Raw genomic sequence first — 22,010 nt, 5'->3', positions numbered from 1 at the left:
GATTGTGGTCTGTATGTCTGGCTTGAAACCAGAAATTCTTAGCCAGGCATGTCTCCGGAGCATAACACTGGTGTTAATGGCGCGCACAGCGGTGTCAGCCGCGTCTAGAGCGCACTTTATGAAAGCGTTGGAGATTAGCTTCCCCTCCTGGATTAGCATCTCAGCCCCTTCCTTATATTGATCAGGCAGATGTTGCAAAAGGGTCTCTAGGGTATTGTAGTGCGCCCTGTCATAACGCGCTAGGAGCGCTTGTGTGTTTGAGATGCGCCATATGTTAGCTGCCTGCGCTGCAACCCTCTTCCCCAAAGCCTCAAAGACCTTGGACTCTTTGTCTGGGGGAGGAGCATCACCCGTAGTCTGAGAGTTGGCCCTCTTGCGGGCATTCGAGACGACCAGGGAGTCCAGAGGCAACTGTCCTCTAATGTAAGTTGGATCAGTGGGCGCCGCTTTGTACTTTTTGTCAATCCTCGGGTTGATGACTCTTGCCCTGGTGGGTTCTTTGAAGACCTCAGCAGTGTGCTTCAAAACGCCTTTCATCATTGGCAGAGTTTTTACAATCTTTTCAGACACAGAAAAGGTGTCAAAGAGGAAATCTACGTCCACAGGGTCAGCATGCAGCTGGACATTGTGATTGGCAGCTGCCCGCTCAATGAGGGCATTAAAAGCAGCAGAGTCCTCAGTAGGTGAAGTTTTAGCAGAGAAGAGCTGAGGGTCTTGTCCTGAATGTGGATCCCCAGACTCACCACCAGCAGACCAGGGCTCTGTGACCTCCTCAGGGTCTGTGTAGACTGGATAGCCATATTCATCCTCGTCATCGCCCTCACCCTCGTCCACGTCGGAGTGAGCGGGCGAGACCTCGTGAAGTTGTGGTAAAATGGGTTCCACTAAAGCTGGGGCACCAGCAGAGTCCATTTTCCTCTTTAGGGGAATCTTGTAAGACTCCAATAGGGGTTCTGGAGTGATTTTCCTTTTAAGAAGGGAAAGTCTGCCCGTTTCGGCGTCGATGAAATGTTCTTGACGCTCCTCTTCTGAAAGTTGTCGAGGCCGCGGGCCAAGGACCACCAACGATGCCTTCGGCGTCGAAGATACCTTCTGGGGCACGCCGGCCCCCGGTTAGCAGCGAAAGCCTTCGGCGCCGTTTTAGGCGGCAAGGTAAAAAGGATCGGCGTGGACGCCTTCGCCGGTTTCTCAAGAGGCTTTGCAGGCGGGGGGTTCTTCGGCTCGGCTGCTGCGGTGCCTTCCCTTATGCGCTGCAGGGACTCCGTTACCTTTTTCGCGAACGCGGCCGATGGACGCGCCGGTTCGACGGAATCCTTCAAGGACGGTTTTGGAGTGGAGTCCTTCAAGGCCACTTTCGGAGTCGACACACTTGGCGGAGGCCCCTTGGCCTTGTCGTGTGGAGGCGGGGCAGTGAGGACCTTCGGGTCATCGAGCCGCTTCTTCGGGTCCGCATGAGACTTCCTGGAGTCATCGACAACCTTCTTGTGGTCGACCCGACCCTTGCTGGCGTCGATAGGTCTTGGCGTCGACGCCTTAGCCTTCGACGTGGTAGCCTTCGGCTCGGCCATCTTGACTTGGCCCTTCGACTCGACGGCCATCTTAGGTTTCTTCGGCGCCGAGGCCTCCGAAGTCTTCGAACCGACCAATGTGATGCGCACTTTCGGTTTCGATATCTGCCCTTGCGCAGCATCAGGCGTCGAGACCGTAGGTTTCACTTTCGGTTTTTTCACCGGGAGTGACTCGGTACCAATGTTCGTGGCCGGGCCTACAGGCGGGGCCGAGGAACTAACATCAAGGTCTTGGGTAAGGCCCGAAGGCGATCCCTCGACCTGGGCCTTATCGATTAGCACGGCCCCAGAGTAAGTCTGAGGAAGCTCCTCGTCCGAGCTATCCTCCATGGCCCCTAGGGCCCCGTAGTCGTCTCCTACCTCCTCGACGACTTCTTCGTTCTCGAAAGCCTCGGCCTCAGCGTCGTAGTCTTCCTCGACATCCGACGCGGGGTTAGATTCTGAGACGTCCAGGATATCTTCATCCTCGACCTCCCCAGCATCGAAAATGTCCGTAGGCGCCGCAGCAGATTGCTGGGCCTCCAGGCGCGCAGCTCGACGGAGCTTGAGTGTCTTCTTGGACCTGAATCTCGAACAGGCCATACACTTGGCCTCATCGTGGTCCGGTGACAGGCACTTGTTGCACACCGGGTGGACGTCGATGTGTGGGTACTTCGAGTAACACACCGGACATCTCTTAAATGGACTACGGTCCATGATGGATGGTCGATGAGTCTGGAGCGTCGACAAGGCCTTCCACGCCGAAAGCACGCGGAAGTACAGGGCTCGGCTCGGAGCCGAGGAAATTTGTTAAGCCGAACGCAAGACAATACCGACGCAAGACTAAAGACTTTTTGGTCTCGAGGGAAGTTTATTTCTTTATCGATTCCGACAAGAGGGAACCAAAGACATCCAAACCCAATGGCGGAAAAAAACAATCTGGGGATGGAGTCGATGCCCATGCGCACTGTAGTCCAGGGGAGGAGCCACCTATCTCGTGATACTTCGAAGACTCTTCCAGGACAACAATGTGCAATCATCCGGACCCAACACTAGGCGGCGATCTATGCACAGATATGAATTCAGCAGCCCACATGCCTCGAACATAAGTTTTCATATACATATGGTTTACACACCTGAAAGACAATCCCGCAAGTCGCTCTGGTCCCAGATTTAAATTTGTCATTCGCAGCATGGCCATAGCTTGGTTTATTTTTAGTACTTTAGTGGCAGTGCTCACTGCAGGACAACTTTCAGTTCTTATATTTTCTGCTTCTATTGTCCGGTGATTTTCACTCGGTGGTACTTTGGCGGCAACGTCACACTCCGCAGGACTTAAATAAATACCTCTGCCATTGTTAAGTGAGTTTAATGAGGCGCAAATCTCATCAAAACTGCTATATTTTGATATAATTTTTTTTACATAAAATAAGCAAGAAGTTAGTTTTTAAAGTGCAATTTACTTTTATTTTAAAATACAAGGTTCAGGTTGGGAATACCTTGCTTAACAATATCACATGATTTCATAATAGTGTCATTTATTTGGCCCTGCCCTTGTCAGAACAGTGGCAGTAGGTTGTAGGAATTTTCAAAAATGCATACATCAACACACTGAGGTAAAGAAACCTATTTTATAGCTGATGTACCATGATTATATTTTTATTTGTATGAAGACTTTCTGCTTTTTAGTAAGGGTGTGTGTGGGGGGCTCTGTGTGGGTGTGGATGTGTGTGTGTGTGTGTGGGGGTGTGGGGGTGTGTGGGGCTCTGTGTGGGTGGCTGTGTGTGTGTGGGTGGATTTGTGTGTGTGGCTCTGTGTTGCTCTGTGTGACTCTGTGTGGGTGTAAATGCAATAGGTCATGCATTTGCGAGCGATTAACCTATTGGCATTGTAAATGACAATGCCATTTATTTAACGATTAAGCTATTGGCAATGTAAATGACAATGCCAATTATTTAAGATTTAAAAAAAAAATGTCATGAACAATGCCAATAGCTCTACCTTTAATAATGCAGAGAACATTGCATTGTAAATGATTGTTCTTTTCTATCTAATGTTCGTGAATTGTAATATGCCTTAATTTCACTGAATTTCCTCTGTGTTTGCCCTCTTGCCTGTTGTTTTCAGTGAGGGCAAGCAAAAGAAAGATCTGGTGAAAAGGGTCAGCTCTGCGGGACACAAATTGGGAGATCAGTGACTCCTTACATGCGAGGATCTGCTTGCGTGACATAAGATGTTCAGCGAGGAGCTTTCCAAATGTCCGTTTCTCCGCGTACTGTATGGTAAAACTTGTGGTTAATTCGTGGAAAAATAAGGCCGGGGCTCTCGTCAGGAGGCCACTGCATCTTGCACCAGCTCATTGCCCCTGTCAACGCCGCTTGTGACAGAACCAACAAAACTACTAACCATGGAACCCTACAGGTATGACAATTCCGACTATTCCAGCCCCCCAAAGCTACAGGAATGACCTGGAGGGTAGATATTAGGCATTTTTAAGGTATATTGAATTAACCCCTTCCATGCTGGTGACGAACCCCAGCCGTCATGCACTAAAGTGCTCGTGTGCTGATGACGGCTGGGGTTCGTCATGGCCCGCCCCTGTTCATTTGTTTACCGCACAGGGGCGGAAACCTGCCAGCAGTGAAGGGGTTAATAACCAACTGTCGTTGTGCTTGTCGCTATGTTAGAAAAACAGCACCATCATGTGGTAGAGTGTCATAAGTGCCGGTGTTGACGATTAGGTGCCGGTTCCGAGCACTGGAAACCACTGGCTCAAATTAAGCACTGTCAGTGCTTAATTTGTAAAACAATGAGTGCCAGGGCCCTTGTCATGATGCCCCTGCAGTTCGCACCACCCATTGCCCCCTACAAGAGCTGCCCATGACAGCGACAACGCACAAATACAAACCACCACACTCCTACAAGTGTGAGAATTCAGACTATTCCAGGCCCCCGGAGCTATAGGAATGGCTTGGGCACCAAGTGTTAGAGATTTGAATGTATATTTAATTAATAAACAACTGTTGTTGTGCTCATCTCTATATTGGGCAAACAGCGCAACTGTGTGGCAGACTCCAATAAGGGGTGTTGACAAATAAGTGCTGGTGTCGAGCACCGGAAACCGCCGGCTCAAATTAAGCACTGCTGCCCATCAATGTCTTCCTAGTCTCTTGTCTTTGATCTGAAGCTTTGAGGTCTTCGTTCCCTTCGACTAGTTACAGCTATCCTCTCCCTTTGGCTCTCTTTGTTATTCCTGTACCCCAAATTACCCATGTATCCCCCCAGAGGACCTGTTCTGTTCTAAAAGGCTGGAGGTCTCTCCCCACCCCTGCAGCAACTCCCAAGTTAGTTCATCTGAGCTTGAATGGCAGGGACAGAAATCCACTTCTTCTTTGATTTGCAAAAGGCGATTTCATTTTCGTAGTAAGCGGCCTCGTTGATGAAGAAAGGGTATATGGTCGACTCGCCTTCATAGATGACCTCTGACCCATCCAGGGTCTGGAAGATGGGATCCCCAGGGTTTAGAGGAAGGAAATCCTTGTCCTGAAAAACAAACAAAAAGTGTGCCTGAAATCAAATGCAAAGAGATTCGTCATTATATGAGCTGGGATGAGAACCGGTGAGTTTGTGCAGCAGGAAGTGACGCTCCAATCCTAGGGTGCCATTGTTTCCTTACTTCCTGATTCCATCCACATTGCCTGATATTGCTAAACTAATTTGGGCAGAGAGAGGCTGTTGGGATTCACGCTGCGCCATGTTCTTACAATTGTCCAAGAGCCTACATCCATGCACCCATGGCTTTAAGTGGGATGAAAAAGCTGCAAGGTCTCTCCAAGGGGTTTGGCTGATGTAATTAACCCTTTCTGTGCAAAGGATGTTATGATTACGTCCTCCGCTATGGTGACCGTGTGTGGCGGGTGTAACAGTTATGTCATCTGTGCACGTCCAGGAAATCCCTCTGCTGTATACAGCATTGGAGTTTCAATTTTGTTTCAGCCTCGGGAGCGGGGGAAGTTCTTCCCCTGCCATTTGTATGGGGGAACTGGTGAAATGTAAGGTGCAAGGTTTTGTGGCTCTCTGCAGATTCTAGAACCTTTCATCACAGATATGTGAGGAAAATGGGTTATTTATAGTCAAAATGTAAGGTTTGTAAGGCATTATGGGTAATAAAAAGTGGTGAGAGCCACTCAAGTCAGCCCACCCTGGATAGCCCTAGGTTGGCTAGGTTGCCCTGGGTGCTGGCTGAAATAGAGTCCAACATTTAAGGGACAAAAATAGTAGAACAAGTGACATTATTATTTGTCTGGGCCCAGGGAGCCTTCGCATGTGTGGCCGGGTCCAGGAGCTCCGACTGGACTCCATCCTCCGATCTGCTACACCGTCAAGTGCCCAGGACGGGTTCCATCAGGCCCGGAGAGGCCTCCCTCACTTAGACTACCTGATAAGGTGCCTGCGAGTCCCGGGTAGGAGGTCCGTCAGGGCCCTCCTTGAAGCCCCATGCCTGAGGCCCAGCTGGGGCTCCAAGCACCTGAGCTGCAGGGTCGCCATGCTTTCCACTAGGGGGCAGGCAGATGGCCGGACTGCTCTGGGAGTCCAAATCAGGGCTCATTTGCTTCCTTGGGCCTCCATCTTGGCAGCGTTCTTGGTGAGGCTGGGCCTAAAACCGCTAGACCCCTGTACACACCGAAAATGAACATCAGAAAGCAGCGTGTGCCAGTTATTGACAACCCGCCTGCCCACAGCTCCCAAAAGTAAGTGCTGTGGAAATCGCATTGAAGCTGCTATTCTTTTTCCCGGCGAAATGATGCTTTTAACGAAGATTACCAGAAATTAAATTCCTTTAAATACCATGTACACAGCCCCTGGCAACCAGGGAGGGGATGCGAGTGGGTGTCGGAGGGGCGGCTTGGAGTGGAGATGCAAGTGGTTGGGGGGCTTGGCGTGAAGTAGGGATGTAAGGGGTGCGGGGAAGGGCAGGTGCAGCGTGAAGAAGGGGTGCAAATTGTAAACGGCGTGGATTGGGGGTGCCCAACAATAGGTGCTAGGGGTCGGCGGTGTGGAGTGGACAGGTGCGGCGTGAAGGAGAGATGCACTTGGTTAGGGGGTGGCGGGGTCTAATTGGCGTCGAATGGAGGTGCAGCGACTCCATGGAAGTGCAGATGCAGGGATGGCAGCGGCGTTGTGACGAGGGATGCAAGGGTTGCGAGGGAGGGGCAGTGCTCTCCTTTTCATGCTTGTTTCCTCTTCCTCACCACAAGGCTCTTGTTTTAACAGCGCTCTGCCCTCGAGACCATTCCTTTTCCACAGCAAGGCAGTGGTCATCTGACCCCCACTGATTTCATTACACAAGGCACCTCTTTCCGTACGTGAGGCTACTCCGGCACTCTACCAAAGTGAGCCTTCCTTTTTCCCCCAGAGGCTGTGCTCATCAGACCCCCACCGAATTCTTCACACATGGCACCTCTTTCTTTGTGTGAGGCTACTTGTGGACATCACGCCCCCTCCTTCACGCCTGTATGAACTTGCCTGTGTCTGCCATACTATGCGCTGCCTGCAAGGAAATAATTAAATGTGTGTTCAGTTTTTGATCGTTTATGCTGTACATAAAAGCTTCTGGAATGGAATCTGGAATCACACTGTGCGCCTGCCTGCACGCGTGGAGTTGGGAGCTTTGGTGCAGGCTACTCAATCAGGAAAGCGCGCTCCTGATGTATTGGTCTTTTTGCAGTTTATTACACCGCGAACTTGATCTGACGGTATTGGACCGCTTTACATGAGCACCAGTTGCATTACAAGGCCAGGTTGTGTTTTTTTAAGGCACAGGGATATTATGAGTTTTGCCAGACTCAAGGCATGTAAGGGACACAGCTTACTTTATTGGACACATGTAATATTATCGAACATGTCAACTTTATGAAATCAAGAGCCATCGCGGAGTTTGTGGATATATGTGGTTGCTGCGAGTTGTGTACCGGATATACTTCCGTTGGGTCTTGCCCCTTACTACAAGCATTTTCGTGGTTTGGAAGAGCTCTGTCCACACTTTGTACTCTGGTTGAGTAGTGATGGAGCGGCCTCTGAAAGGGGTTGCGATCATGGGCATCGTATCTGCATGACTAACAATGGTTTAGATTGACACCTACTGAAAACACTCTTGTCAACATGCATTCCTCTAGCTCCTAGCGGACATCAGATGGAAGATCCTACGGCGAAGAGGCATGGCTTCTGTTTGACCCCCACCCAGTGTGTCAGGTGAGCTGCGGGGGCAGGCGCCATCTGGAGCTACAGCAGCATGCCTGGTGCCTGCTGCATGCAGGGCCGGAGTGGCTCGCCCCTCCCCCTCGTATGAAAGTGTGAACCGAACTAGCACATCCTCCGTGCACTTCACAGAAATAATGTTCACTCCTCCCTAATACCCGGTCACTCTGTGACTTTTAGGTGCCAGTGACATCAGGTGACATAAAGTAACGTAATGTAGCAGCACAAAGCAAGTGCCAGCTATCAACAGTGCTTGCCCATGATCAATGGTTTCGGATTTAGATTTTTGCTGCGAAATGCCACTGGTCACATCAGTTTTTTTTAAGTGGATGGCTCTCGATTTATTTCAGCTTTTATGCTACGTTTTCCTGAAAAAAATACGTTTTCATATACATATGGTTTACACACCTGAAAGACAATCCCGCAAGTCGCCCTGGTCCCAGATTTTAATTTGTCATTCGAAGCATGGCCATAGCTTGGTTTATCTTTAGTACTTTAGTGGCAGTGCTCACTGCAGGACAACTTTCAGTTCTTATATTTTCTGCTTCTATTGTCCGGGATTTTCACTCGGTGGTACTTTGGTGGCAACGTCACACTCTGCAGGACTTAAATAAATACCTCTGCCATTGTTAAGTGAGTTTAATGAGGCGCAAATCTCATCAAAACTGCTATATTTTGATATAATGTTTTTTACATAAAATAAGCAAGAAGTTAGTTTTTAAAGTGCAATTTACTTTTTTTTTTAATATACAGGGTTCAGGTTGGGAATACCTTGCTTAACAATATCATATGATTTCATATTAGTGTCATTTATTTGGCCCTGCCCTTGTCAGAACAGTGGCAGTAGGTTGTAGGAATTTTCAAAAATGCATAAATCAACACACTGAGGTAAAGAAACCTATTTTATAGCTGATGTACCATGATTATATTTTTATTTGTATGAAGACTTTGTGCTTTTTAGTAAGGGTGTGTGTGGTGCTCTGTGTGTGGGGGGGCTCTGTGTGGGTGTGGATGTGTGTGTGTGTGTGTGGGTCTGTGTGTGGGGGGCTCTGTGTGGGTGGCTGTGTGTGTGTGGGTGGATTTGTGTGTGTGGCTCTGTGTGGCTCTGTGTGGGTGTAAATGCAATAGGTCATGCATTTGCGAGTGATTAACCTATTGGCATTGTAAATGACAATGCCATTCATTTAAGATTAAAAAAAAAATGTCATGAGCAATGCCAATAGCTCTACCTTTAATAATGCCGAGACCATTGCATTGTAAATGATTGTTCTTTTCTTTCGAATGTTCTGTGAATTGTAACATGCCTTAATTTCACTGAATTTCCTCTGTGTTTGCCCTCTTGCCTGTTGTTTTCAGTGAGGGCAAGCAAAAGAAAGATCTGGTGAAAAGGGTCAGCTCTGCGGGACACAAATTGGGAGATCAGTGACTCCTTACATGCGAGGATCTGCTTGCGTGACATAAGATGTTCAGCGAGGAGCTTTCCAAATGCCCGCTTCTACGCGTACTGTATGGTAAAACTTGTGGTTAATTCGTGGAAAAATAAGGCCGGGGCTCTCGTCAGGAGGCCACTGCATCTTGCACCAGCTCATTGCCCCTGTCAACGCCGCCTGTGACAGAACCAGCAAAATTACTAACCATGGAACCCTACAGGTATGACAATTCAGACTATTCCAGCCCTCCAGAGCTACAGGAATGACCTGGAGGGTAGTTATTAGGCATTTTTAAGGTATATTGAATTAATAACCAACTGTTGTTGTGCTTGTCGTTATGTTAGAAAAACAGCACCATCATGTGGTAGAGTGTCATAAGTGACGGTGTTGACGATTAGGTGCCGGTTAGGAGCACTGGAAACCACTGGCTCAAATTAAGCACTGTCAGTGCTTAATTTGTAAAACAATGAGTGCCAGGGCCCTTGTCATGATGCCCCTGCAGTTCGCAGCACCCATTGCCCCTTACAAGAGCTGCCAATGACAGTGACAACACACAAATACAAACCACCAGACTCCTACAAGTGTGAGAATTCAGACTATACCAGGCCCCCAGTTCTATAGGAATGGCTTGAGCAGCAAGTGTTAGTGATTTGATTGTATATTTAATTAATAAACAGCTGTTGCTGTGCTCATCTATATATTGGGCAAACAGCGCAACTGTGTGGCAGACTCCAATAAGGGGTGTTGACAAATAAGTGCTGGTGTCGAGCACCGGAAACCGCCGGCTCAAATTAAGCACTCATTAATGTCTTCCTAGTCTCTTGTCTTTGGTCTGAAGCTTTGAGATCCTCGTTCCCTTCGACTAGTTACAGCTATCCTCTCACGTTGGCTCTCTTTGTTATTCCTGTACCCCAAAGTACCCATATATCCCCCCAGAGGACCTGTTCTGTTCTAAAAGGCTGGAGGCCTCTCCCCACCCCTGCAGCAACTCCCAGGTTAGTCCATCTGTGCTTGAATGGCAGGGACAGAAATCCACTTCTTCTTTGATTTGCAAAAGGCGATTTCATTTTCGTAGTAAGCGGCCTCGTTGATGAAGAAAGGGTAGATGGTCGACTCGCCTTCATAGATGACCTCTGACCCATCCAGGGTCTGGAAGATGGGATCCCCAGGGTTTAGAGGAAGGAAATCCTTGTCCTGAAAAACAAACAAAAAGTAAGAATAGTTTCTGCCTAAATTGTGTGCCTAAAGTCAAATGCAAAGAGATTCGTCATTATAAGAGCTGGGATGAGAACCATAGAGTTTGTGCAGCAGGAAGTGATGCTCCAATCCTAGGGCGCCATTGTTTCCTTACTTCCTGATTCCATCCACATTGCCTGATATTGCTAAACTAATTTGAGCAGAGAGAGGCTGTTGGGATTCATGCTGCGCCATGTTCTTACAATTGTCCAAGAGCCTACATCCATGCACCCATGGCTTTAAGTGGGATGAAAAAGCTGCAAGGTCTCTCCAAGGGGTTTGGCTGATGTAATTAACCATTTCTGTGCAAAGGATGTTATGATTACGTCCTCCGCCATGTTGACCGTGTGTGGCGGGTGTAACAGTTACGTCATTTGTGCACGTCCAGGAAATCCCTCTGCTGTATACAGCATTGGAGTGTAAATTTTTTTCAGCCTCAGGAGCAGGGGAAGTGCTTCCCCTGAAGTGCTTCCCCTGCCATGTGTATCGGGGGAACTGGTGAAATGTAAGGTGCAAGGTTTTGTGGCTCTCTGCAGATTCTAGAACCTTTCATCACAGATATGTGAGGAAAATGGGTTATTTATAGACAAAATGTAAGATGGTATGGCATTATGGGTAATAAAAAGTGGTGAGAGCCACTCAAGTCAGCCCACCCTGGATAGCCCTAGGTTGGCTAGGTTGCCCTGGGTGCTTGCTGAAATAGAGTCCAACATTTAAGGAACAAAAATAGTAGAACAAGTGACATTATTATTTTTCTGGGCCCAGGGAGCCTTCGCATGTGTGGCCGGGTCCAGGAGCTCCAACTGGACTTCATCCTCCGACCTGCCACACCGTCAAGCGCCCAGGACGGGGTTCCATCAGGCCCAGAGAGGCCTCCCTCACTTAGACTGCCTGATAAGGGGCCTGCGGGTCCCGGGTAGGAGGTCCGTCAGGGCCCTCCTTGAAGCCCCATGCCTGAGGCCCAGCTGGGGCTCCAAGCACCTGTGCCGCAGGGTCGCCATGCTTTCCACTAGGGGGGCAGGCAGATGGCCGGACTGCTCTGGGAGTCCAAATCAGGCTCATTTGCTTCCTTGAGCCCCACCAGGGCTCCAGAAGGCCAGACACATGAACACCTTCGATCCCCTCTGTCACTCGGTGCACACAGATTACAAGAAAGAAGGGTAGCCTTTCACTGCATTACTAGGAACAGGGTACCCAGGACTTAAATTGTATGATCCGGAATCTGGAGGAGACCACCGCGTGTCGGGGGCTAGCTAAGGCCTCAGTCCAGTCATCGTCTGTCAAGGTTGGCTCATCCACTTCCCAGGCTGCTCTGGTCCTGTGTAGCGTGTTGTTGTATGGGTGGTGAATGTCTGATATGTTTGCTTAATTTTGTGTGCCCCTAGGTCCCCCATTAGCAAACAACCATCTAGCGGCTGGAATTCTGGTAGGGACTCCAAATGACGGATATGGGGGTTAAGAGCATGTTGCAGTGGAGGAGTGTGGATTTATGGTTAGAGCGGCAGACCCTGATGCAGAGTTCTGGCCAGGGACTAGGGATCGATTCCCGCCTCGGTGGGGTCTCGGGCTAAATTTCCTCGGACCTGTTAATTCTCGCCTTGGTGCCTAATCTAATCACGGGCCCCACGCTGCAAGTCTGGGCAATAGCTTGCTTAATCTCTACAACGGCCCCAACAGCGCTGGGATGCCTGGCTTCACCCTAGGGGTGCCCAGGAGTGGACACTTCACAGGGAAAGCCAGGAGGGGTTCCACAGCGGTATGAATATCAGCGCCAGGAAGCCGAATAGGCGACACCGCAAGGTTACCGTCTGGTGACAGTGCGCTCTATAAATACCATGACATTTACATTTGCATTTGCAGTTGTAGGTAGCGGTGGAACTGAGATTTATGTAAGCGGAACTCGGTTTATAGTTGCTGAAAGGATAGAAGAATGCAGCCATGCATAATGTCGCCTAAGGTGGAGATTACAAAAAAGGTCCCATTTGCGAAAGCCAACCAAGGCAGAGACGGATCATAGGTAAGTGCCCTGCCAAAGGGGGCTTGTTTTTGTCAATCTCCCCATCCAAATTGTGGTCTTCACCGTGCGTCTCCATAACTGTATAACAGTTTGGCTGGCCGAGCAGAGGGCATCAAGTTTAATCTGACTGTATAGGAGTTTCTGCAATAGGGTGTCCTTCATTGCAGCCTCTCTACCGCATATGCAGGTTCGGACTGAGACCCGTACCACCACTCGTTGATAACTGGGAGATGGGATGCGGTATACTATGCATAGATATCGGCCGCCGGAATGCCACCACAATAAGTCAATTGTGTACATGGGTGGAGTGCCACCCGGATCGTGCCACCCTGTCACAGAAACCTGTTCAAAATTGCTTTAAGTTACGTAAACCAAGAGTGGGGGATGTTATATGGGAAGTTCTGCAGCCGATATAATAAACGGGGTAGGGACACCATTTTAAAAATGGTTCAATGCCCGTATAATGATAGGGGCAGTTGGGACCATATTGTAGTTTCGCTTTGAACCACAGGGAGCAAAGGAATTATGTTATGCGTCCACGAAGCCATAGGACACGGCGATATGAATACTCCCAAGCATTTACATCCATCTGTAGCGTGAGATAATTGCGTGGTCCAGGTCTAATGCTTATGGTGTTCGCACACAGGAATAAGTGTAGATTTGGAGGGGTTGCTTCCCAACCCAGTAGTTTCCCTGAATACTCAAAAGATCTGAAAGATACGGGGTCAGAGGACCACGGGGCATCATCTGCGTAGAGTGCAATTCTGTCAGAGTATTCTTGCGACCACTCGAACCCTCGAATCAGCAGGTCCTGTTGAACCTATACCGCCAGGGGCTCTATGGCCAGGGCGAAGAGCAGTGCAAATAGGGGGCAGCCCTGTTGCGTGCCCCGGTGGATGGAAAAGGGGGGAGACCGATTGCCCGCCACCCGATCCGAGGCCGAGAGGTCTGTGTATAGCAACTGAATGTATGCTAAAAATTGAGGTCCAAAATGTAAGGCGCAAAGGAGTTTGAAGAGATACGTCCACCTTAGAGAGTTATGTTATGTTATTGGGGCTTGTATAGCACACAGGGGCGTCCCAGCGCTTTCAGCATCAGAGGTAGAACAAACACAACACCTGAAAACAGCGTCCAACCGACGGCCACCAGAGCTAAACTAAAGGAAAGAGAAAGGGGGAAACATCATTTACCACGAAGGCATTACCACTACTAACGTTTACCACGTGACACTTACCACGCAAACGTCTTTAAAACGAGGGTGCCTTCCACAACGTCTTTACCACGGGCTGGGGGGGAGACGTGGTATTCCTTCAAGTCGTTCTGCGTGGGCTTGGGGGGGCAGAGGGGGGGGGGCTCGGAGGGGGGCTGGGGGGGGTCTCCCCCCCCCAAAAAATAACAAGCAGGTTACTTTAAAAAAAAAACGAACATAATTTTAGAAGAAAAAGGAAAGAGCCTCCCCCAAAGACGTGCCGTGTACGTCAAAAAAGCAGTCCTTTTTTTATTTTGGTATACGTGTTTTGACGCTTGTTTCCATGGAGGATGGAAGTAAGGGCTCGTAGAGAAAGACGTGCAGGTAAGACGTTTCTACGCGTAGTAAAATCCTACGTTGTAAATACCAGCGTGGTAAAGCCACTTGCGATGTAAAATTCGCGTGGTAAAGCCATGCGTGGTAATTGAAATCGTGGTATAATCATATATTCAGAGAAAGGTTTTCATGGCTTTCCTGAAGACAAGCAGACATTCTATACTGCGAATCTGCACAGGCAGGGAGTTCCATAGCCTAGCCGCCAGGCAGTGAAAAGAACACCCCCCCAGCGCGGCAGCGCTTTACCCGTGGAACAATAACCAGGTGCTGCCCCGCAGAACGGAGCTCGCGAGGGGGGACATAGGGAGCAAGCAAGTTACTCAACAAACTAGTCATAGCAAGTTTAAAATCTTAAAGGAGAGACACAGCGCCTTAAATTGAATACGCTTCTCCATAGGGAGCCACTCTGGCAGCAGCTTTTTGGACACGTTGCATCTTAAGTATTTCAGCCATATTTGCCCTTATTTGAAGGGAGCTGGCATAGTCCAGGTGAGATAAGACGGTCGACTGGACAATCAGCTGACGTGGCGATGGTTCAAAGAACTTCAAACGGGGCTTAAGACCGCGCAGAATGCCAAAACACGTGCCAGACACTTTCCTGGTGTGGACCTGAAAACTAAGGAATGAGTCCATCAATACCCCCAGATTTTTTACCACTTCCTTTGAAATGGGGATGTCACCCAGAACAGTTGGCTACAAATGCTCGCTCCACAAGCTCGCGTTCTTCCCAACCAACAAAACCTTTGTTTTGTTGGCATTTAGTTGCAAGCAGTTGGTAGCCATCCATTCAGCCACAGCCACCATCCCATCTCTAAACCTGGAGGCATTCGGAGAGGAGCCTTCAGCCAAGGTCACAGCAAGCTGCGTGTCGTCAGCATATGAGACCATGGTAAGGTCCCACTGCCTGGCGACCGCTGCTAAAGGCTGAACGTACAGATTGAACAACGAAGGGCTCAATGCCGAACCCTGGGGTACCCCGGTCGATGGAATGGACCTGAAAGAGAAACGGGGTGGCGGACACTCGGAAAGATCATTCAGTCAGAAAGACTCTGAACCCTTCCAGAGTCAGACCAGTTACCCCCGCCTCCTCTAGCCGCTGTAACAGGATACCATGCCAAACTGTGTCAAAGGCGGCACTGAGATCAAACAGGATCAGTGCCGCACTCTGACCAGAATCAAGAATGGTCCGCAAATGTTCAGTAGTGGCCAGGAGAGCCGTCTCCGAACTGTGGCCCGGGCGGAAACCATTTTGTGATGGATCCAAGGTGTTATTGGAATTCAGGAACTGTGTCAGCACATTATTAACATGTGCCTCTGCAACCTTTGCCACCCAGGGGAGAAGAGATATGGGTCTAAAATTTTCATGCTTAGTTGGGTCCACCGTTGGTTTTTTAAGAGTCAAACGCCTTATCAATGAAGGCCACCATAATGGTCGCGGCCGACCAAGCTCTTAGGCCCTAGTAATAGCATTATGAACCCATCTGATGTTGTGTCTGGTGGATCGCTGTGGCATAAAGCCAGCCTGATGTGGGTGAATGAGGTCTTGAATGCATGATTGAAGACAATCAACAAGGACTTTACAGAGGAGTGTAGACTCGAAATTGAGCAGTGAGAAAGGGCTATATGAAGCAGAATCTTCCGGTGGGGCGGAGGAGAGAGACAAGCTTTGAGAAATACTACTATTTCCGTATGCCACCGGTCTGTGGGTAGAATGTGCTGCTCAAGAGCCTCTTGTAATGCAGCTAAGAAGTGTGGGCCCAACGTGGTCATATGTGGCCGCAAAAAGGTACTGGGAAATCCGTTGGGACCAGGTGCTTTACCAGGGTGGGTGTTAATCAATGCTGCTCTTAGCTCGTCTAGTTTGATGGGGGCATCTAACTGGTCCCTTAACTGATCCGAAAGTATGTGGGGGGATATCTGACAGGAATTCGTCGATGAGACCTTCTGATATGAGCTCCCATTGCTGGTAGAGCAAGGCATAAAATGTCGCGAAGACCTGAACTACTGACTCTGGTGAGGTGCATAACAACCCGTCTGCATCTCGCAGTATCGGCACAAGAATAGGGACCATCTTGGCTTGACATAGTCGATGTACCATTTTACTGGACTTGTTGCCCCGATGATATATCCTTTGTTGTGTTGCCAACCAGTCTCTTGTGCCTCATTGGTGAGAAGTTGATGTATTTGTTGCTGGATTAAGAGAAGATTACGCCGCGATCCGGGGCAGTCCAGGTCGCCACTTGCGATCCTCAAGGTCTAGTATTTGGGCTAGTCGTTTACGCTTTTCACCATTTTGGGAACTTATATCTATACCCCGAATCCCAGGGCTTAAGAGCCTCCCACAGGATAATTCTGGACGGGGCTGGGTCTGAATTGGCCAAGAGGTAATCAATGATAGCCTGTTGAAGGACATCACTGGTAATTAGGGTCTCTAAGATGCCAAGGGGACCTATGCTAGCGGTAAGGGGCACGTTGTGTTTTCCGGCGTAGCTTGAGCTGAACAAGAATGATCCGAGAGTCCCCGGGGTAGGATGGACGTGTGTGATACCCTATGAATATAGCTATGAGGGAGGAATATGTAGTCAAGTTGTGACAGTGTATTGTGTAGCACTGATGTATACGTGAACCTGCTCGTCGAGGGATCAAAAGCACACCATGTGTCCGACCACCCAAGTGTTGTGGCTAGAGAATTCAATTTGGATTTGTTGGTGTGAGGTTCTTGCTCCATGGCCCACCAGCAATCTTGGGGTGTCACCCCATCGTTCCAATGCCCACCAAGGATTGTCAGGCTGACCAGAAGTTCCCCCCACAGCGGTGTGACTTTTTCAGAGAATATTTGTCCCATGGGGGGTGGGGCATATATACTCCCTATGGTTAATTGCTCCATGGCCACTGTACCTGTAATGATGGTGTATCTCCCCCCAGGTTAGAGATACAATGTGGCACGTGGCGGTGTATGAGGACCGCCGTACCTAGGTAGCCAGGTACAAACACAGAATGGTATACTGTAGTGTAACCAAATCTATTGATGCATGGGGTTTTGTTCCCCAGAAGATGGGTCTCCTGGAGTAGAAGTATGTCTGCTTTGCAGCGCTTTGCTAATCAAAGCACTGCACACCTTTTGATTTTATTCAGGAGCCCCTTAACATTCCATAATATTATGTTTGGTTCCCCTAATTGAGGGCTAGGCGTGTGGTGCACCATCTAACGGACGTGTAGTCCATCTCTGCAATTACTAGTACGTCAGCGTATGATCTTAGTGCTCAGCCAGCGTCTGCAACTTTACAAACAAAATATAACTAACAACACCCATACCCCCTCCCCTATACTTCCATAAACAAGGAGTATCTGTCGCGGCAGAGACCTCGCTAGGACCCCAACAGGGTAAACCCAGGGAACTCCATCAACTTTGACCAAACGTCCCAACCTTATAAAACATTATTCCAAATGTCTTGGGGCGTGGTCATGTGTGGCCATAAGCCAGTATAGTGGACCCCAAAGGTATTAACTTAAGAGCAAGACTCTTAGCCTCCAGCCGAGCCGCACGACCCTATGTCCATTTCAATTAGTGATTATTCTGTCAATTCTTTTTGGTCTTGGACTCGCCAATTAGAGTGGGATCTGTGCCTTTGCTTCGAATTGCCTCTATTCTGCCTGCCTCTGTGCGAACCCCGGGAGGAGTCGGAGTGCAACAGCAGCAGTGAGTGCCCAGGAGAACACCGCCTTCGGAGAGTCAAAGTTTTTTGAGTTGTATATCACTCTAATCCGTGAAGGATATAGCAGCATAAAAGAAACATTAAGTTCCTTTAGTCTACATTTTGCGGCCACAAAGGATGGTGGTTGTTGCTGCACGAGCCTGGTATAGTCCGGGAAAATCATGATTGCATGCTAGTTGAAGTGCAATCAGTCCTTATGGGTTCTCGCAAACTGGAGTATTGCATCTCGATCTGCATAATTAAGTAACTTAGCAATCACCTGTTGCAGACGTTCACGGGGTGAGGGCTTCTTCATCAGTGCCCGGTGGGGTCTCTCCACAACAAAATAGGCAGAGATTGATTCTTCCGCAACAAGGACTTGAGCCACTTCACAATGAAGTTGTTCATGGACGGGCGTTCACAGCCCTCTGGAAAACCAACCAGACGTAAGTTATTTCAATGGGCCCTGCCCTCTGCCTCTTCAACATGAGATGCCAGTTCCTGCATCACCACTGTGAGCTTATTCACCTTCTTTTGGGGGGACGTTAGTGTCCTCTCCAGTTGATACTCAGGTTTCAGCTTCTGTGTTGCGGTCAGCCGCCTTGTGGAGATCTTGACGTGGGAATGAGACCTCGGATCCCGCTGCGCCAATCTTCTCTTCAAGTACTTCCAGCGACTGGGTAATTGCTGCTAGTATGATTGCATTGTCTGAAGTAGGGCCACCTGCCCCATCCCCTCCTGAGTCTGCCACAGGTGTAATGTAATGGTCCAAATCACTATGTTTTGAGGCAGCACTTCCCGACTTGTCCATGACCATGTTAAAGTGAAAGGGCGTATGTGCAGAGGTGCCACACTGGTGGTAGTGCAAGTGGTTTAACTTCTGCGGCGTGGCTGCTGCAGTCCAGGCCCCAGAACTGTTTGTGTGCTGCTTCTTCTGTAGATCGCAAATGCGGCCGGATCCCAGGCCGGGCCTCACGGAACCCAGCCTCCAGGATGACAAGCCGCACCAGGCCTAGCCCGGCCGCCTCCGCAGTCTAGAAAGTCGGCCAAGTGGGCCCCCTAAAGAGACCGGACTTGCCGGACCCCCGACCTGGAAGCCCCAGCCTGTCTCACTTCAAATCCGAAGCTGCCTGACGACGTGTCCCAGGATCCAATGAGAGGCTGTTGTGGTATTGCCAGTCGTGGGTATGCAGCACCCAGCAGGTATGTTGTGGCTCGCCATTACTCCCTAGGATTAATGGCCCGCGGCTGATTTATGGTGTGATGGCAAACCCAGCCTGGCGTGTTCCAACCAGTTCTCAGGGCCTTAAGCACCTGGTTCGCTCCACCGGGCCCACAGTTATGGCTTATATGGCTCTTAAATATCGCCCCCCCTTCATAGTGTCTTTTATACCGGCTTCCGTACATTGGTATTGGGGGGGAGCTTATAATGGGGCTGGCATCGAGTGTGGAGATCGCCCTTAATTGGTCTTACTGTGGGTACACTGTCTGATTTCAGGCTGCCAGGCGCCGAGTCGAGGGTGCCCGGTCCCGGCTGATGTCTATGTGTGGTGGCATCCCCAAAGCACGCTGCACTGCGCTATTATCTCTGAGCCAGTCTACGCCGCTACTTGTAGGTGTCTCTAGACGTGTCGCAGACACTCCCGCACGGTCCCAGCATCCCAACCGCTTTACTTCACTCATTCAAGGTAGCCCAGCAGGCCTAGGGACAAACGCTAGGTGTCCGTGCTGGTCCAGCAGCCCCCTTGCTGTATCGACTTCTTTGCGGTGAGGGCCAGAGGCAGCACCTTAAAGGCAAGGCCAGGTCCGTCGCAGTCTGACGACCGCCAGGCACTTCACCTCCGGTGGAGTCTCAGGTAGGCACTGCCTCCGATGCGTCACCTCAAGGCCCAGCCCAGTGCTGCGTCGTGTCTGCCCGACAAAGGCCGCATCCCCCTGGCCCTGCTCTCACCGTCGTGTGTCTGCCTGAGGGACGGTTGCGCAGCGGAATTGAGCCCCAGCAGCACTTTGTACCGTCTTCTGTGGAGGCGATGCAAGATTTAGCTCTTGGGGTCTGGGTATATCTCAGATTTTAGCGCAAATTGGCTTAGGCGGACGGAGCTTCTCTCAAGATCGTCCACTATGTTCTGCTTCCAAGCCACACCCCACATCTGTACTCTCTTGTCCTATCATGGACACCATATGTCAGGGCTTAATTTGTGAAAAACATAAGTGCCAGGTCTCTCGTCAGGAAGCCACTGCAGCTTGCACCACACATTGCTCCTCCCAGCGCTGTCAATGATATTACGAACACATCTACTAACCATCACAGTCCTACATGTGTGACGATTCAGACTACTTCACACCTCCAAAGCTATAAGAATTGCGTAGGTAATAGCCATTTTTAAGTTTTCTCAAATTAATAATCAACTGTTGTTGCAGTGATCTCTAAATTAGCCGGACAGTGCCACCTTGTGGCAGACTGTCACAAGCGCCGGTGTTGACAATTAAGTGCCGGGGCTAAGCACTCGAAACCACCGCTCAAATTAAGCACTGCCATAAGTAAACCTGATCAACTCATATATTTGGATGTTACTCAGTATTCACATGTGCCAAAAAATGGAGGCGTTTCAAAATGGACTAAATGTCTATGGGAAATTATAAGAAAGTGGGTTATTAATTGGGGTGGATGTGAGTCCGCCACAAGTAATAACGCTACTAACTTGTCTGGGGAAAAACAATTCCATTAATTTATTTTTATTGAACATCTTTTTATTTCACAGTGCTCAGTCAACAGTACATATAGTTCACATCACACAGAACATCATCAGTCAGTAAATCAAGAGTACAATGGTCAAATCAACTATCACTTGTTGGAATCATCATAACAGTGTAATACAAATGAACAAGTTACTTACCTTAGGTAACACTTTTTCTGGTAGATACAGTATCCGCCTATGGATTCCTCACCTTGTGAATATCCCCTGCGCAGCAGCCAATCGGAAACTTTTGTAGCTCTCCACGCCGGCGAGGTCATGGACGACGTCACAGAGGGTACGACTCCGCTCCCGAGCCCGTTGACGTCACTGGATCCATAATAGGGCCTCGTCGGCGTGATGACGTCACTTCCGCCCTTTTTTCCGTGACCCCGAGGTACACGGACGGACTGACATAATAGTAATGGTATATATAGTACCCAGTATTCAAAACAGCACACATAGTGTGAAACCAATGCAATATGCATGAACATATAAATACATTCATCTAAAATGTTTAAAAAACAAATATACACTTAACAGGTATAGAAAAGAGGACAACGGGGAGGCGGGTGGGTCAGTGAGGAATCCACAGGCAGATACTGTATCTACCAGAAAAAGCGTTACCGAAGGTAAGTAACTTGTTCTTCTGATAGATACATCTGCCAGTGGATTCCTCCCCTTGTGAATAGAATCCCACAGCAGTCTCCACTCCCGGAGGAGGGTGTCCACTCTGCTATACCAAGAAATCTTGGAGGACAGAGCGCGCAAAGTGGCCGTTCCTCCTCACCTCGGAATCCAAGCAGTAATGCTTCGCAAAAGTGTGGAGGGAGGCCCAAGTTGCGGCTTTACAAATATCCTCAACAGGTACACCCCTAGATAAAGCAGACGTTGATGACTTTGCTCTAGTAGAGTGAGCCCTTATACCCTCTGGAGGTTCCTTACCAGCAAGGGCGTAGCAGATCTTTATACACAGGATTATCCATCTCGACAGAGTGCGGTTCTGCACTGCTTTTCCTCTCTTACAGCCAGCAAATCCAACGAAAAGCTGGTCGTCCACACGATAGTCTTTAGTCCTATCGAGGTAGAAACTCACCACCCTCTTAGGGTCTAGACGGTGAAGCCGCTCCTCCTCCTGGGAAGGGTGAGGGGGTAGGATAAAAAGGTAGGGAGGGTAATGGACTGCCCCAGATGGAAGGGAGTTACCACCTTAGGCAGAAAAGCAGCCCTGGTCCTAAGTACCATTCTCTCAGCATGAATGGTCAGGGATGGGGGTTTCGAACTTAGAGCTTGAAGCTCACGTACCCTCCTTGCCGAGGTAATTGCTACAAGAAAAACAGTCTTGAAAGACAAAGGTCTCGTGGGCGAACCCATCAAGTAAGTCAAAACAAGATTCAAGTCCCACTGAGGTACAATAAATGGAGTTGGAGGGAATTTGTTGGTAAGACCTTTGATAAAACGTAAAACAATAGGTGACTTAATTAAAGACGGCTGGTCCGACAATCAA

At 49.2% G+C, this 22,010-nt stretch overlaps 1 protein-coding gene across 4 annotated transcripts in view; it reads right to left on the bottom strand.

Annotated features, from left to right (window-relative positions):
- Positions 1 to 4,141: 4,141 nt before the first annotated feature.
- Positions 4,142 to 22,010, bottom strand: part of LOC147666515 (N-acyl-aromatic-L-amino acid amidohydrolase (carboxylate-forming)-like) — a 544,437-nt gene continuing 526,568 nt past the window's right edge. For 3 of the 4 annotated variants that reach the window (XM_086949028.1, XM_086949027.1, XM_086949026.1), the window contains exon 7: positions 8,121 to 10,429. In XM_086949028.1, coding sequence (XP_086805154.1) covers positions 10,232 to 10,429 — 198 coding nt within the window. In that variant the 3' untranslated portion in view covers positions 8,121 to 10,231. Of the gene's footprint in view, positions 5,091 to 8,120; positions 10,430 to 22,010 lie in introns of those variants that run through there. The other variant, XM_086949029.1, reaches the window with a different exon arrangement.

This window comes from Lissotriton vulgaris, unplaced genomic scaffold, assembly GCF_964263255.1.
Source record: "Lissotriton vulgaris unplaced genomic scaffold, aLisVul1.2 SCAFFOLD_440, whole genome shotgun sequence".
Classification (NCBI taxonomy): Eukaryota; Metazoa; Chordata; class Amphibia; order Caudata; family Salamandridae; genus Lissotriton; species Lissotriton vulgaris.
This window is presented reverse-complemented; position numbering and strand designations above follow the sequence as displayed.